Source organism: Colius striatus, chromosome 1 (genome assembly GCF_028858725.1).
Source record: "Colius striatus isolate bColStr4 chromosome 1, bColStr4.1.hap1, whole genome shotgun sequence".
NCBI classification, from domain to species: domain Eukaryota; kingdom Metazoa; phylum Chordata; class Aves; order Coliiformes; family Coliidae; genus Colius; species Colius striatus.
In genome coordinates, this window is record NC_084759.1 from 17,503,489 (window position 1) to 17,521,151 (window position 17,663).

At 43.2% G+C, this 17,663-nt stretch overlaps 1 protein-coding gene across 6 annotated transcripts; it reads right to left on the reverse strand.

Moving 5' to 3' along the window:
- Positions 1-555: 555 nt before the first annotated feature.
- Positions 556-16,982, reverse strand: CENPJ (centromere protein J). 6 transcript variants are annotated; one of them, XM_062020410.1, is made up of 18 exons: positions 16,953-16,979; positions 16,326-16,445; positions 14,941-15,445; positions 14,667-14,790; positions 13,638-13,871; positions 12,358-12,502; positions 10,732-10,834; positions 8,208-9,849; positions 6,704-6,836; positions 5,707-5,872; positions 4,611-4,850; positions 3,929-4,028; positions 2,935-3,032; positions 2,134-2,232; positions 1,879-2,019; positions 1,688-1,772; positions 1,474-1,594; positions 556-874 (listed from the first exon to the last, which is right to left on the reverse strand). In XM_062020410.1, exons 3-18 carry the CDS (start codon positions 15,361-15,363, stop codon positions 682-684), a joined length of 4,047 nt encoding a protein of 1,348 aa, XP_061876394.1. In that variant the 5' UTR covers positions 15,364-15,445; positions 16,326-16,445; positions 16,953-16,979; the 3' UTR covers positions 556-681. The 6 variants fall into 6 exon arrangements, with proteins under 6 accessions (XP_061876394.1, XP_061876395.1, XP_061876396.1 ...); XM_062020411.1 differs by lacking the exon at positions 16,326-16,445 and having other exon boundaries at positions 16,953-16,982; XM_062020412.1 differs by lacking the exons at positions 16,326-16,445; positions 16,953-16,979 and adding an exon at positions 16,880-16,935.
- Positions 16,983-17,663: the final 681 nt, after the last annotated feature.

The following is a 17,663-nucleotide window of genomic DNA, read 5'->3' on the forward strand; positions in this document are numbered from 1 at the left end:
CTGCAGAATTTTAATGGACAAGTCCACTTAAAAACACCCATGAGGTGGAAGAATTTGGATGAAGTGACCCATGTTGTAGCAGGAAATTAACCTATGTAATGTTAACCTGTTGCACAGGCTCCTGAGAATAGAGAAGGGCAGCTTACAGAAGATTTGGGAGTCTGGTAACGGTGTTGCTTCCTAACTGTGAAATGAAAAAATAAGATGATGAGAGAAGAGTAACAGCCTGTGGCAGGGAAGGAGTACTGCCAGTTGTTGAAGTCAAGCAGTAAAGTGAACTGATACCCAGACTCTTCAGTCAGGCCTGCTGATGTGTTTCATCACAGCAGGGATTCCAGCAGCACAACTTTTTACCTTGAATCTTTTTTCTTAGCTGTCTGAAATAAAAGAAGTTACAGCTGTTTGAATTTTCCCTGACAGATGAGGATTTAAAGAAATAAAACCAACCCCCTCTTCAAGCGACATGTGCCACAGTACGGAATCACTGAAATGCTGCTTACAGGTAGAAAGGGGGAAAAAATTAGAAAAAACTCTGATGTATAAACACCCACTGAAAAATACATTTATTTCAGGAAAACTATAAACAGTATATACACAACAAGCTTAAAGATACTTCTTGTTTACAGCAATGCCTATTTCTGTCGGTGTGCCAGCAGCTCACTCCAGCAGCTTTGGCACTACCTACACCTTGGTGTCCATGATAACGTTGCCGTCCTTGTCCTTCACCCTTACCCTCCCAGAGACATACTTGGTTTCCTGCTGTCCATCCACGTACACAGTCTTGACAGTCCCGTCAGGATACTCACGTCTCTTGAACTGTGAGGTGTGTAGTTCTCTCTGGCCATTATTGAACTCAATAGTTTTGCTTCCATCTCTGTGTTAAATAAATGGAGATAAGTATGGCTTTTAAAAGAACAAAACAGTGTAAGGACTACACATAGGCCTAGGTTTTATCTCAGAGAACCCAAAACACACCATTAAATGTGCAAGCTTAAGTGAAAGGAGAACTTCAAAATAACAGTAATTGTAAAAAGCCTGTTTTGCCCAATATCATTCCCAGCTGGTTGGTACTTAGAAACTGCTTTCTGCAAAACTCACCTGACTTCTTCATGCTCCAGAGCCTCTACCACACTTTCTCTGCACTACCTCTCTTACTGCAAAGTCCAAAAAAAGTTTAAAACTTCATGTTTTGAGTACCTGCAGGTATGAGCTGTGGGGTCAGAGCTGCTTGTCACGACAGCTACATCCTCACACCTTCTCTAGAATTATGCTGGAATCTGAGGAAAAAGTCTCTCCTGTCTTCTCTAAGCTATGAAAAAACCCCAAATTTCAAACTAAATCCATGTTCACAGTATAGCATATTGAGATGTGAACTTCTGGAACCAGATCTGTGGCCACATGCTGCCTCTGTCAGGCAGCCCCAGCCGCCCCTTTCCCGGAGCTGGCAGCTGTGCCGGGCCAGGCGAGGCTTACCGCTGGATACGGACGATAGTCCCGTCTGGGAAGATGCTTTCTTCTTGCCCATCCGTAAACAGATTTTTAATGGTTTGATCAGGGAAGGTGATTTCTTTCTTGCCATCAGGATAGTACTTCTCTGAAATGCATTTCGATACATTATGCTGCTGCCGTGCAGACAGGTGCATATACGGGCAGCAGTTCTGAGGGTTGGTGGGGTTGGATAATTTACCTATTTGCCCATTTGAAAACTGCAAGACCTCTAAGCCATCAGCATATGTGGTGTGTGTAGTCTTAGCATCAGCATAATAATAGATCTGCAGAAAACAGATTTAACATCGCCAGTGAGAAATTCTCTGTATGCACAGAAAGCATTCTGTGAAAGTATTTTTATACAAAAGTAGAAGGTGTAGGGGTACGTACCACAGTTTGATCAGGCAGAACCTGCTTCACATCCCCGTTGAAGAAGGTTATAGTTACGGTCTTCCCATCAGAACCCACTTTTTTCCATGTCCCATTGGGGAAAAAGATGAGGTGACAGCCATTTTTCAAAACCTTTTCAACCTAAGGAATACATTAGGGGTCAGTATTGAGCCATCACACTCACATACTCGTTCCTGCAGCCGTTTGTGGCTTTCAGAGAGCCCAGCTCCCCGTGTACCTTTCCTCCCCTTTTACCTTTCCATCAGGATAAGCAGTTTCTCTCTGTACCTCTTCCCCATCTGTGTATGCAGGGCCAGCTGGTGCGGACTTCTGAGCTTCATTTGGAGAGGCATCCTGAAACAACAGCAAACCAAACAAACTCCAGTCAAGCTTTGTCTTAAAATGTGGGGTTTTTCCTAGGCTGACAAGGTATTTTAGGAAACAAGGAGCAGCAGGGGAGAAAGACAAGTATGGGAAGGCATAAACACAATCTGGGTGTTTTGCAGCAACTAGTGTCATTCCAGTGGTCAGACCAACCAAGACTCAGCAGTAACTGGTTGTCTGTGGTCAGGTGTAATCTGAAGTGGGATTCATTGGTGTGTGTTGTAGCATGGTGGTGCTCAACTGCCTTCAGTTGTCCACATCAGGATATGAAACAACAGATGAAGTTTCATAAAGCCTTAATGCTACCTACAGCAATTAATGTAAGAATTAATTCAGCCATTTACAAGGTTCTTGCACGGTTGCCCTACATAGAGCATATAAGCACCCATCTTCTTCCCCTCTCCCAAAAGGTAAAACATTTTGCAAAATTCAAGGGAGTGAGGAGATTTTTATTTCCTCAGCCAAAGAATGTTTCAGCTACAAGACAGACAAAACACTGCACTGACTACTATACAGCCATTCCCTGGTCTGACAATAAAATTGGGAGTTAAAGAACGTAAGGTGAGTCAACACTTTCCCCAGTTGCTCTCTGGATACTTATTGAAGTACATGTCACTACTGTTTTAGGCTTTTTCCTGTCCCTTAAAAATCAAACCAAGATATAGGACTTACTACCATGAAAGTCTTAGAAGAATCTTCTAGTGCAGTCACTGTCTCAGAGGTGTGTCTCTCACTAGCAGCTCCTGATGCAGGTGTTCCAGAAGGATTTCCTACTCAGATACATTTAATACACTTAATTTGGACAACGTAAAGTACAGTTCAAGTGTTACATGTGAGGTCAAGCTGCACAGGACTCCTACATGTCTTAAACGCAATTGGTGCAAGCCAGCTCCCTCAGGTATGGCCTTGCTTCATGCATCAGCAGAACCTACAACTGAAGAATCAGTACAGCAGGCATAATGCTTGCACTTCCTCTCTCTATCTTGTCTCTGTAGATGTACAAAGGATTTCTCTCCCCTGCCCCACCCAGAGACATAGTCAGTGTCAGTTACACCTTACCATAAATAAAGGAAGACTAATACAACCTTTTGACGGGAACTGGTTGGCAGACTTGTCACATGTCTCTCCTAGGATACCAGAAAGATCACCAAAATAAAACCAGCTAGGGCTTCAACCCTGGAGCATACTCCTCTAACTGGGAACAAAATGGTTGCTTGAGCTGTCAGAGGCATCAGGTACCTTCCTTCCTGTCTGAGATGACTCTCCAGGAAGCAGTATGGCTGCCAGCAGCATTTGCTCCTAACTGAGCAAGGGACACCTGCTACGGCAGCGCCCAGTGACTACAGATCCTTGTAACAGAGGTTCTGGAGAGCAGCTCCAGTGCTGTCAGTGTAGTCATGTAATCCACATGGGAATGCTGTTGGGGATTACAGAAGGCAGCTTCTGGTATGCTCCACACCACCCAGCCTGCCCAGGAGCACCTTCACCCTGGGAAGGGTCTCATCACAGCTTTCTCCAGAATTCTACCCTGTGAGGTGTTTGTCCACATGCTCAACTCCATTATAACTGTTCTGTCTCCTCCCGAGGTGGTGATGCATTCTTTTTAATAGAAGCAAAAATCCAAATTCTTTTGAAGACTTAGAATTGTCTGATGAGACTAACATACCTTTTGCCTGCGAGGAGCTGGTGCCATTTATCTTGCTGCACTTCTGTACTGGAAGAAGCAGAGATGCAGTTTGACTTTTTATGCCTCTGTTTGGTCGGCACTAGAAGAAAGGAAGTTATTGGTGGTTTACATGACATTTATCCATAGCTGTTCATACACAGTGTCAACACAATGTAAACACCATGAAGGTTCCTGGAAGCATTTGTAACAAACAACGTGTGCTTGAGGCTCAGGCTTGTGTGACACAGCCCAAGCTGTACTTGAGGACTCTTCCTCTGCCTGCTGCCTCTCCCTTTCAATAACTGCAGAGTGTTAATTTGGTGCAAGCAATCCAGAATAAGAGTTACAGTTTCAAAACTAAACACAACTGCTTTTGACAATGGCAAACTGCCTGGTTTGCCTGGCTGAACCTTCAGGTGCTGAGGTGTTCACAGGTTATCTATGATTTTTCTTATAACCGCTTCACTATCAACTCCACAGCCAAGTTCCTCTGCAGAATAGATGCTGCAGAAGCAGTCACGTTTGGAGAGGATGTGACGAGCAAAATTCTGTCACTACCACTGGAGTCCCAAGATCAGTAAATCAAAAGTAAGCATCTAAGTTGTAGCTATTGGATTCCAAGTTTATGCTCCAAAAACTCGATCACACGGATGAACTGAAAATACCGAGATTCACAACTTACAGATTCTGCTCTTTTTAGAGTCATTCCGGAATTTTCTGTTTTCCTCTTGTTTCCAGCAGCTTCTACTTTCTTCCAGGCTTCTAGACGAAACCTTTCCATAATTTTGACTTCCTCTTTGAGCTCCAGATTCTCATTTACTAAAGCTTCTATGTGATCTTTCAGGCGTCGATGGGTGGTTGACCATTTTGCCTCTTTTCGTTTCAAGTCTTCCTGTAACTCTGCAACCTGCTGTTTTAAAGCCTTAGCAAAATGCATGTTCATAAATACCTTTAGTTCTCTTAATATGTGAAAATATTTTAATGTTCTAACAGAAGTACAAGCACACCAAAAAAAAAAGCCCAGGAGTAGCAAAAAAAACCATAAGATCAGCTTAGTGGGGCAGAGGGTGAGAGGTAGAAGTTTTCTTCCCCAAAAGCAATACTGTTTACTTCAGATTACCACTTTTATAAGCTCAACTGCAGTAACAGGAAGTGTCTTTCCTGCCTTCTTGGCATATTTTACACTTCATAGATTGGCCAGTACAGATAACACTTCAGACAGGAGTTTGCCAGTTTAGCCAGCGTTACTTCAATCTGCTGAAGCAAGGAAAATTTGTAGGGAAGGAGAGGGGAGATCCATGTGTGATGGGTTTTGACAGATGACTTGTGTGTCCTTCTCAGGGACCATACATCCTGACAATGAAGGAACAAGCAGGTCTTGTGTCTTACATCTCTGACACCTAAAGACCTACAAGCAATAACAAAAGTTATTACTGTGCTACAGTTGCAGACTCAAGTGCAGTTCTAATCTTCATTTTGATCTACTTCCATACATAAAAACTTACAACTTAAAAGCTACAGTAATTTTGTAGCAGAGTTGGAGATTACCATAGTCTCCGGGAGTTTTGAGTACAAAAATGTGACCAAAAGATTTGCTCATCGAGGTTTTTTTGCCTTAGAACCATCAAGCAACATTGTGAAGATTGTAGCTCCTTCCTAACAGTTCCCATCTTGTAATCACCTGCAACCTTTCAATTGACTTAAAATTTACAGTCTGACTGCCTTTAAATGAATTTACATATTCCAGTGTGGACTAGAAGGATAATATATTTTCATACCTGAATTTCATCACGTTCTTTTTTATCTGGAATTGCTCTGGCTTCTGTGGTGTATTTTTCAAAAACTTTACGCTCCTTTTGCAGTTTCTTCATTTCCTTTTTTTTATATTCTTCTATTTCAGCCAGTTCTTGGACTTTTTGCTGTTGAAAGTCTGCAATTTCCTTCCTAGAATTATGAAAACAAAGTTGTTGTTTTAATCTAAAATTACTTCAATTATGGATTTTAAGGAAGAAAATGAAAGCTCTGAATTTTGTGACCATCTATTCCAGTTCCCCAAAGACTCACCTATGAATGGTGTTACTTAATTTAAGGAGTAAGAATTGTCACACAGTTAGTGTTTGAAGGAAACTAATTTATCTTTTTATATCTTCTAGCCACAAAAGTTACCCTGAATTTAACAAAGCTTTGGCTAAAATCATCCAACTTCCTTCAAAGCAATAGAACACTATTTCCCCAAAGTGCCAGGAAAAAGAATCTGCTAACAGCTGGAGGTCACAAATTGAACATTTGCCAACAACATGATGCCATTTCCAAATAAAACAAAAGTGGCTTTGGTAGGAATAGGTGTGCCACATTTAAGTCACCAGAGATAATTACAAGTGACATGTAGAGCGGAATAAGTTCCCCAGTTCAAATGAAAATCTTGGCAGTTTGTACACACAATCACCCAATCCAAAGGATGAACATCAAGCAGCACGAAGATCAGTTTTGCAAGACCAATTTAGGACTGTGTTATCACTCAGAACACAAGCATACAACTATTCCCAAGGCTAGCCTTTAAGGCCATCATATCAAACTACCAGGGCTTCTTAATTTATGTGTGAGTAATAACTACAGTTTAAAATATACAAATAGAACCACCAGTTTCTTCACCTGTGTCTCCACTGTAACCAAAACACACCAATTATTTACCTGTGCTGTTGGTAACTGGACATCACGGTAGTTTGGAACACATCAAGTAAGTGAAAGCACCAAGATGTTTCAAGTTCCAATTACCTGATAGTTGCCAAGGCGTGCTCTCGTTCCTCACGCAGTTTGCTTAGAGTGATGTTCTCAGCTCTGAATCTCGCTATTTCAGTTTCCAATTCACTGAGTTTCTCCCTCAGTACCTGGGATGGAACAGTGCTTCCTGTCAAACAGACAGGTGTGAGTTATCTAAGCAGCATTAGCACACATCAGTTTAAAAGGGGAGAAAAAAAAAGAAGTCAAGCTATACCATTTTAGAGACAGTAGTAGAACTGCAAAAAAAATCTACTACTCAAACAACAGCAAAGTGACATTTCAAAGCACTCTGCACACTTTACTCAAGTACCTCAGATATTGAGGGTATCTATCATCCTTCTAGAACTAGGTACATATTAGGAAACAGAATGTGAAGGTCTTGGCATCAAGCTGGAGAAATTAAATTAAGGTATAAGGGCCAAGCATTAAACAGGAAAGTTTATGGTTGCAAGTTTTTCCAAGTTTTATTCACAACAAGTCTGCTCACCCAACAGCGATGTGAAACCTATTGCAGAGGCCAAGAATGGGATTTGTGGCCTTTCTGTTGCCATCCTGGTTTCCTGTTCAGTCATTAGGCAACAGAAGAGCCTGAACACTGATGTTGCAGTGTTGCCTCATTCACCTTTAATTGCTCTGAGATTCAGTTAAACTAACAACTACCCCTCTTCCTGAAAACAACCTCTAGCAGGCATCTTTAGACAACCCTACCAAATCAATTCTCCACAAAACAATAAGAGGAAGTAGCAGCTTTCGTGGGAACTTCTCATCAAAACCTAACCAAAATCCTAACCTTCACTGGAGCAGAGTCTGAACCAAGATCTCACCACCTTACACTGAAGAGATTTAACTGCTGAGTTATGCCATCACCCAACTGCAGTTTTAGCAATCTCACAGAAATGCAACAACTTCCACAGCTTTTGGAAGCAGTCCTTCCTCAGGCTATAACCATATGGTCAAAATCCACTTGTGCAAAGCAAAAAAATGAATCCATGTTTCCCATATTCCACGTGAATTCTCAAGATACTATACTACTGTTGGAAAATACAGTCAGGGCTGCCACCTCCTTCTGTTTTTATAAGAGGAATAAGATAACCTAATAGTGCACAGCATCACCCACTGTGGTGTAAAGGGGCACTGTATGGGAAAGGGAGGTACCACTTTGTTTTTTGCATGCCTTTGGTACTGTCCTTGCTTTGGAAACAGTGATCAAGCAACTCCAGATTGAAGTAGTTCAATGGAGTGGTCTGACAGCAAACTAGCCCCCAGGGGAAAAAAAAAGATAAAAAAAGAGAAGTTTTCACTGATTGTACTCATTCTGCAAGCTGCCAAATTATTCAATCTGACATCAGAAGCACAACCAGACGAGGAGATGAATGGTGAGAATGGGACCGTTCCCTGCAGCAGAAATCTGTACTTACACCCCTTGGTGTAATGTCAGGTTGCAGCTTAAGCATTAAAGGAAAGATTTGTACTAGATGTCATCTTCAACATTTCCTACCAGTGGCTGTTCTCTCCCTTCCTGGCACCTGTGTCACGGTTGATCTGACCTCAGGCTCTACGTGGCAGCTCGCCTTCTGCTTCGCCTTCAGGGAAGGAAACAGTTTCACCATCAGGTTGGATACAGGAGGTTCATATGAAGCACTGTCCACTGCAGACTCTTTGGTCATCTCATCTCCCCATTTTGAGGCAACTTTTCTCGTTCTTGCTTTATCTGGGACAGTTGTATCATTCTTACTCGAACCGTCTGGCTGCAAAGGTATTTCAGGGTATTTTTCAGGTAAATCACCATTGACGTAATTTTCATCAAGATCACTCCATGTTCTCTCATCATCAAACTCAAACTTCCTCCTGCTTACACAAGACACGCCTCTCTGATGCTCTGAAGCTTTTCTAATCTTTTGCTGTGACAGTACACTGCAATCTTGGTCTGACAAGCCAAGGCCAGCATCTCCATCTTTCCTTTCTTTGCTGACGTCTGTAACAGACACTCCATAATCAAAAAATTCTGGGTCACTGTCTCTGTGGCTTCCAAAGGGTGCCTTGACGTCTTCATTTTCCTGCTTGAATGTGGTCTCAAATTCACTCTCGGAATCTGTATTGGTATCATCACTGCTCTCACCCTTGTCTTCATTTATAATCCACTGATCACTTTTCAAAGCAGGAGCTGCTGTCACGGAAGAAACTGGAAATACTGCACTGCCTGTTCTAGTCGATGGATCCTTCACTCTGACAGCTGTTCCTGAATTTGAGACTATATCCATAACTGCTCTATCATTTGTATTTCCCTGTGTCATATGCTCTGCCTTTTTATTTTTCTTGTTTATAAGCTCAACAGCCAGTTCCTTTACTTGCTGCTGTTTTGCCTTAATAGGGGTAGAAGACATTCTACGGCCTTTTAAAGTTTGTTGATCTTGATCCAAGATCCTTTGCACAAATGAGGAGTTACTTGAGAAAGATATTTCATCTGCAGCTTGCTCCAGAAACAAAAACTCATCTAATTCTAGATTCTCTTTTTCTTTTTCTTTTTCCCAGCTTTCCAGCTTATTCTGAAATGAAACTTCAAAAGACTGTTCTGAATCTTTCACAGGGAGGCCTAGAGGACACTTGAAATTAGAAAAGGCACTGGCCAGTTCATGAGGCAAGGGAGGCTTCTCTGCGCCAGGCAGCATGTTTCCAATTTTGCCAGCATTAGATGTAGCAAACTCTATTAAGTTCTCTTTATTTTCTATTTTGTTGCTAACTTCTGATGGGAAAGAATCTCTCATCTGTCCATCATGACTTTTTGCTGGTCGTGTTCTTGTTTCTAACGGCAAGATGTTTTTTCCATTGCGATTCCTGAGTACCAAAGTCTTCTGAATCGGACAGGGTTTGGCTTTGGCACTGTGGTTGTATTTTTTACATGGTGCAAAAGGTTTCTCAGAAACCAGTTCTTTGCCAGGAGCCAGAGTTTTCCTCTGTATTTGTGATCTGCCCACTTTAATAACATTTCTGTCATCTGAAGGCCTTTGTGGAAGTTTTGGGGTGTGTTCTCCAAGTTTTGTCATTTTAGATTTGGCATTAGTGAACCTCGTTAAGCCTTCTCCTCTTCTCAGGAAGGGTCGCTTGATCACTGGTTTTTGAATGGATGATCCATTTGTCTCCTGGAAAGAGGCAAGGAAAAGTAAAACAGAAATGTTAGAAAGTCCCTTACCCAGTTTGTAGATTTCTTCAAATAAACCCCACATGTGAGCAGGAATTGATATACTACATAGAATCATCATAGAATGGTAGGGGTTGGAAGGGACCTTTAGAGATCATCTAGTCCAACCCCCCTGCAGAAGCAGGTTCACCTAGATCAGGTCACACAGGAACACGTCCAGGCAGGTCTTGAAGACCTCCAAGGAAGGAGACTCCACAACCCCTCTGGGCAGCCTGTGCCAGGGCTCCATCACCCTCACAGTGAAATTGATTTTTCTTATGTTTAAGTGGAACGTTTTGTGCCCCAGCTTCATCCCATTACCCCTTATCCTGTTGCTAGCTGCTATAGAAAAGGGATGTCCCAACCTCCTGACATCCACCCTGTAGATATTTATAAATGTTAATAAGATCCCCCATCAGTCTCCTCTCCTCCGAACTAAACAGCCCCAGTTCCTGCAGCCTTTCCTCAGATGAAAGATGTTCCATTCCCCTGATCATCTTGGTGGCCCTGTGCTGGACTCTCTCCAGCACTTCCCTGTCCCTCTTGAGCTGAGGAGCCCAGAAGTGGACACAGGACTCCAGATGAGGCCTCACCAGGGCAGAGTAGAGGGGGAGAAGAACATCCCTTGACCTGCTGGCCACAGTAGGTCATTTCTACTGGATTTCTACAGACATCTTAAGCAAAACATCTGGGGCTTACTGTGTTATTTTTAAGAATGTGAATAATGCATTTACGGTGTTAGTTTTTGATGCCAGAATTTTCCTTGTATATTTGTGAAGCATCTATTGCAGCTTGGCACAATATATAAAGAGATATATCAAGTTTCAAAAATTAAATAAGTAACCTGCTTCTGGTTTTGCTCCAGACGCTGCTCTTCTAGTCGTATCTGTTCTTCCAGGAATTCTTCAAATGTCTGCTTCTTCTCCTGAATTGCAGCTTTAATGGGTCTAGTGACATTAAAGAAGAAAGAATGAAAGAAATAAAGTCTATTTCTGTGTTAAATGTCTGTGTTTGACATCGCTGCTATTCAAAGACCTGAGGGGTAATTGCATTAAGATGACAAGTTATGAGCTACTTTGGTGATTAAATGTCAGAGTTAATCTGAGAAATGCATTATGACACTAGCAGTTTATCTTTTGAGAAGTGGCTTATCAAATCCCTGCTACAGTTAACAGTTCACTGTGAGCAGGTTTTGCTGTTTCTTCTGTTACTGCTTTCCTCCATGACCCTTTCTTCTGCCCAGATCACTAAGCTTTCACTCTTATTTTAGTTACATGGCCAATTTCTACAGCACCTTGGAATGCTGCCTGGCTGGTGTTCCTCGTCCCCTGCTGTGATACTCCCCTCCTCTGCAGGAGGACATGATGGGGTGGGATGGAGTGCAACACATTCCTCAGAGCTGCCCATATGGTGCTGTGATTTGGATTTGTGACTACAACACCACTGATGACACACCAGTGTTTTAGCTGTTACTGAACACTGTGAGCACAGCACCAAAGCTGTTGTCTTTGTTTTTTCTTGCTGCTCCCCAGCAAGCAGGATGGGAGTGGGCAAGGTGCTGAGAGAGGACACAGCCAGAACTGCAGACCTGAACTGACCAAAGGGAGATTCTGGGCTATATAGCATCATGATCTGCAGTGAAAACTGGAGGCTAGGTCTTCCAAAAGTAGCTGTTGATCAGAGAACAAGTGGGCATCAGTCTGCTTGTGAGAGGTGGAGAGTGACTGCCTTTGCATCACTTGGGGGTTTTCCACCCTTTCCTACTACTTTTATCTCAACCCACAAGCTTTCCCAAGTTTGCTCTTCTGATACCCTCCCCCATTCTGCTTTGAGGGACAAACCACAACCAGCTGGATGCTTAGTTGCTGACTGGGCTCAACCCACCACAACCTGGACAAGTTATTTCTTGTTTTTTTGATGACCCAGCAGACAACATAGTGCTTTAAAACAATGCCAACCTCTACTTTTATTCTACCGGCTCCATAAACAAAGCATTTACCATACATGAGGTTTCTGCCACAAGCACTAGTAGTAGCTCTCAGCCATATACAAACCTTTAAAGAAACTTAACTCCCATAACTCCTGGTGATAAACTAATAAGTCATAGCCTTACACTCCTCCTCAACATTACTATTTTCACCATGTAACAGTGCACAAGAGGTCATAATATAATTACTGTTCCTATCTTGATATAACCGCCTATCTACTAAGCTCTAGTAGACTGTGTTTCTAAACTGTCACCACCCCAGGTTGCACACACTTCTTCAGCCCGTGTCCATTGTCACATCTTTTCACAGCACAAGCAATTTGAAGCCAGAGCCTTTCTTCCTACAGGTCTCCACAGTATCTAGAAAAATAGAATCCTTGCTTGAGAAAGCTACACAGATGGAGATCAGACTCTTTCAATCAGGACTTGTAATTCAGCCAAACTCATGTTATGCAGCTTTTGTCAAATAATGGTCTGAATTACCTTTCCTCTGTGTTAGTCCACAAATCTTTTCCTCCACTGGAATTTTCAGAGAGATTTGCACTGTCCACACATACAGGGTCACTGGGATCATCTTCATCCTCCATTAATGTTTCCATCTTTTGTTCTGGACACAACATCCTTTTTCCTTTGAAATTAATAGAAAAAAACCTGTTTCTTCCCCAACAACAAAACAGTTTCCAGCTCATAACTTAAGCAGCTCGTAACTTAATCTGACTTCAGGTCCGATTATATTGTGAAGCTCCCCTCTGGTTAAGTTAGTCTGAATTCCTACAGAAAACAGTTCTAAGATTTCCACAGGTTAATTCTTATTTGCTTTTGAGCTTTCCTTTTGAAGCAACATCCATTTATGCATTTAAGTTTTCCACAGACCTTAAATACCAATTCTGATTGTTGATCTTATTTGCTTTTATTAATTTATGGCTTAAAAATAAAATGACTGAACAAATTTGGATGCCTGTTCTACTGAAGAGCTCTGTCATCAAGCTTCTGTTTCCCATGTATATATGTATAAATTAAAATCAATAAGCCCTTTGATTAAAAGCTTTAAAGCTGGTATAAAGTATGATGAAATGCTATCTCACACCTTTTCCCTGAAAACTTCTACAGGTTAATACAGTCTAACTTCACTAAATTCCTAGATTCAAAACAAAGACGCTATTCCAGTCATAGCAGCAGAGCAGTGATGCTGGTGTCAATGGTAAAACTGAGGACAGATAAAGACAGATAAAGTGCATTGCTTCTGATGTACAAATAGTTTTTAGTCGTATGGTGAGACCTTGTCAACCCATCTTGATTCCTATTTTCACTTCAGTTACTTATCCACTCAATAGAGCTGGATAGGTTGGTATTTTTCATTTGCTACATGAAAATGGGGTGCTCAAACAATCCAGCTATCCAGTATCTATCATCTGCTATTTTCCCAGCCTGTATCAGATATAAGCTTTAGCAGTACTGATTATATTTTTTTCCTAAAACAGACAAGCACTTCATACAGGCAGAAGAACTCGTTAAAGTAAGCATGAGACAAAAATCAACAGTCACATGGACTTTAACAGGAACACTCTGAGGTCTGTGAGCTGTCAGTAAGCCACACTTGTATAAAATCTTCACCATATGTAGTATAATGTTACAGTCGGTAACCACAGGGGGGAAAAATGTCCACCACACATCAAGGTATCTTCATATAAATGACTAACTAGTAACATATTTGTCTTTCTCGTTTTTCAAACAATTCTGCATGTTCAGAGGCACACTCAGACCTTGTCTCTCACAGGCAGACACTCTTGAAAGACTGTTCTTCAAAGATGAGGTGCATTCTTTGTTGCTTAACTTCTGTAAAAAATCACTGCCTTGCATATGTGGAGAAGCCACAGGAGAAGAAGCTCTGTCTTCAAAGATGTTCTGATACCCAGGAGATGGCAACTGGTGCAAAGTCGTTAAACACACTGAATGCCCAGGTCTGAGCTTTTGACTTTCAGGCATTAGAGCAGAGCCTTGAAATTAAAAGAAAAAACAAATGGCTGTGTCACTGGATTTTGATTACAACACCATTGTTCCACAGGAGACATTACACTGAAGGACAAAACAGATCCCCTAGCCTCTCTCCTTATGTTACTGACCAAGAATAAGTGGTTAGGCAGTCTGAATTTCCTTCTCCCAAGGGCAAGCCTTAAACTCATTTTCTCAGGTATGAAGAGCAAAAGAAAGTAATTTAAGTCAGGTTGGACTGATACTGCCAACAGAAGAAAATACCCCTGCTCAACTCTAAAAGCTTGTTCCAGCCTGGCACTGCCCTCTTCCTTTGCACACAGTAAACAGGACTGGAAAATTCATACAAGTGCTTGGGTTTAAATACAGATCAGTTATCTGGTCTAGTTCAGCTCATCAACTTAACGAATTTGTGTCGCATGAGCACAAGCAAGGAGGGGTCACTTCATTTGAATACACCGATAGCTTAAAGCAATTGAAAGTTTTGTGGGAAACATCTGATCAGATAGGAAAGCAACTGCTTGTTTTACACTGTCTTTTACATTTACAATATACTCTTTGAAACAGTGGCTCCCATCACAGCACACAGCAATCAAGTGGCATTTTATAAAACCAGGGTAGTATTCCTTCTGCAGTAGCACTCAACATTTGGACACTGAAGCAATGCAGCATTTATCTTTGACAAACCAAGTAGTCTTCAGAAGAAGGACACTGAATACACTTTCTAATTTTAGCTGGAAAATGAGACTAAATTCCTCAGTATACTCAAAGTACATCAAATGCTTGCTTTCTCAGCTTACCAGGATCTGCACTCTGGCCAGATACCATGCTAAGTAGCTTCTGCTGCTCTTCCATTAGTCTTTGAAGTTGCTCCATCTGTTGTTTCTTTAGCTGTTCCTGTTTCTGTTGCTGCAGCTCCTTCAGCTTTTCAGGGGTAAAAAAAACAAGTTCTATTAGAGGTTAGGTTTACTTAGGATGTAGCACAGGATTAGGGTCATCAAGACAATGGGTATTTCTTTAAAGATGTCCCATTAGGTAACATGTAATAAGAATTATTCTATTTATGAATTTTACCTGTTCAAGCTTTTGTAAGAGTGGATCACTGTGATCAGATTTATTCTGACCATCCACTCCACCATGGACAAAGTCTGGTTTAGAGGCTTCTATGTTACATGCTGCTGCTGGAGAAGATGTTTCAGTGGTATATTGCTGAAGTGTACAAGAGCTGCCAGACTCTTCATATAAGGAGTCATCACTTACAGAACAGCTGTCTGAAAGATGCAACACTTGTGCAGGGAAAGCTGTGACATTTTCAGGTCCACGTAACAGATTTTCTTTGTTGATTTTCAAGCCAGTGAAACAAGGATCTAGTAAGACTCCGGCACGGGAACTATCAGACATCCAACGTCCAATGAAGTTTTGTCCGCTACTGGGATCTTCAACAGCTGGCATCTTGTCAATTGCATTCCAATTTAATTGCTGATGTAGCATCAACATAGCATTAGGTTACGTGGTGTTAGGACAGGAAAACTTCCAAAGTTCCAGGTATTTAATATGGATGATTACTTAATTTTAGCACCTAGAAATTAAGCAGATAAACAAAATCTACAATAAATCCCAAAATATTTGTTTTTATTAAAACATATCTACAACAGACTCCCAGGAAGAGAAAGTTACTCTTGTCTAATGAGCCTAGTGTATTTATAAAAATAAGTGACAAGCTGCTTTTCCTTTGGCAATAGAAACAATTTGGACAATGAGTAACAAACACTTTCCGTGCAGAAAAAAAAAATCAACACAATCCAACTTTCAATCCTATTATTTATCTGAATGCAACTAATATTATCACCTCAAAGATTAGAAAGCTGTGTATAATATTCTCTTCAGCTGTACGGAGAGGGATGCAGAATTTTTTTAAAGTGCCTGCAACAAAAGAAGAGGTGATTTAAGAAGTTGAAAGAGAGACTTGCTGCACAGGATCTTGATATTAATGAAAAGTTTCAAATATGTCCATCTAAATATGACTCTTTTACTGCATGTATTTGAGTGTAGCACTTAATCATTTGTGTGTATTCTCCCGTTTCTCAGGGAAGCTCTACAACCATTCTGCCACTGTTAGCTTCTTCCTCCTAACCAGCTTCTTATTTAAATCCATCCAACAAAAAGTTTGAAGATTTCACAAGAAATAACCAAATTCCTGCAAGTGTCATGAAACACGAATGACTTCAGGTAGGTAGGAGACCTAAAGTGATTTCCTCACTTCGGAAAGAAGAGAGACAGAACTGGTGCCAACGCCGATGGAGCAGCAAAAGCCTGACCCTTCAGCCCTGCTGGATACCGCAGACTGGTCCCAGGGCAATTCACTCTGTCCGCACACACGGCGCGTCACCGGGAACACAGAGGAAAGAAGGGGCCGGGGACAAAGCACAGACACCCACAGCAGCCCAGGCTCAACAGACCTGCTGATCAGGAAATAACTTCTCAAAGCTTCCTCGTTCTCAAGAGCCCGGTTCATGCCAGTTCTCACTTCTCCCGCTGTAAAAAAGGCTTATCCTTTGAGACAAGGTTTGAAGCTGTGACTAAGACAAACAACAGAGCTCCCTTACAAAATGTTTCTCAACCGCCTTCTGTCTGGAGACGCCGCTGGCAGCTCCCCAGCGAGACACCGATTCCCGCACAGGCACTCCCCAGCCCACCCGCCTCACGCGCTGCTTTTCCTGCCACCCTTTGGAGACCCTTCGGAGGCAGCCGGGCAGCTTAAAGCCTCCTCTAAAGCTCACGGGCAGCCAATCGAAAAAGCTGGCGCGGGTGAAACTGACCCGTCCCGTGAAGGCGAGGGGGGACAAAAGGATCCTCGCAAAGGCGGCCGGTGAGGAGACAGCACAGTGCCGTTCTTCAGCCGAGCCGACAGGCCATGCCCGGCACCCCCGCGGACACGGACGCGGCCGGCAGCATCGCAACACTCAGGCAGGACGCCCCAGCGCCGCCAGACCCCCCGCCACGAAGCACTCACACAGTCACAGCCCCAACCCGCCGTCCCTCACCGCTGCCGCAGCGGCAGCACCGCCGCCGCTCCGATTACAAACCTGCCGCCATCGCACGGCCGCCCGGCGCCGCGGGCGCGGAGCATGCTGGGAGCCGCAGTCCCAGGCCGCCGCCCGCCCCGCCCAGCTGCGAGGCGGCGCCTCGGCGCGGCAACTACAGCTCCCGAGAGCCTCAGCGGCGGAACGGCCGTTGTGGGCAGCCACGGAGCAGCCGCAGCGCCGGTGCCTGTGCGGGGCGGGAAGAAGCGGCGGGTGGCTTTCCAGGCAGCTGGGCTTGCCCTTCGCTACCGTCACGGCCGCAGCTGGCGGCGGCTCCCGGGTCCTCCCCGCGCCGCGCCGCGCCGCCGCTCTGTGGGCCTTGCCCTGAGGAGGCGGGGGCCGGGCGCAGGCGGTGCCGTACAGCGGCCGTTCCGGCGCGGCGCTTGAGCAGGTCCCCGCCGCCGAGCCGCCCGCAAGCCTGGCGGCCTGGGGCGTTCTCGGCCCCAAACGCCGAGCCTCCGGGCTTCGAGTGCGCTTTTGCTGCGGCTGCTTACACCCTTTTAATCATTAAATAGCTGCAGTAAATAAGGAACGGAAGGATAAATGAGAAAAAACCATCCCTTGGCTCTCTGACCTTTGGTGCTTTCTCAGTGGCATCTTTCTGCAGGGTTGATGTAAAGGTTTTGTTGACCTTGAAAAGGTTTTGGTACAATTTGACCAATATTAACTTTTTAACAGAAGAACCTATTTGATAACTAAATGCTTTGGGTTTGG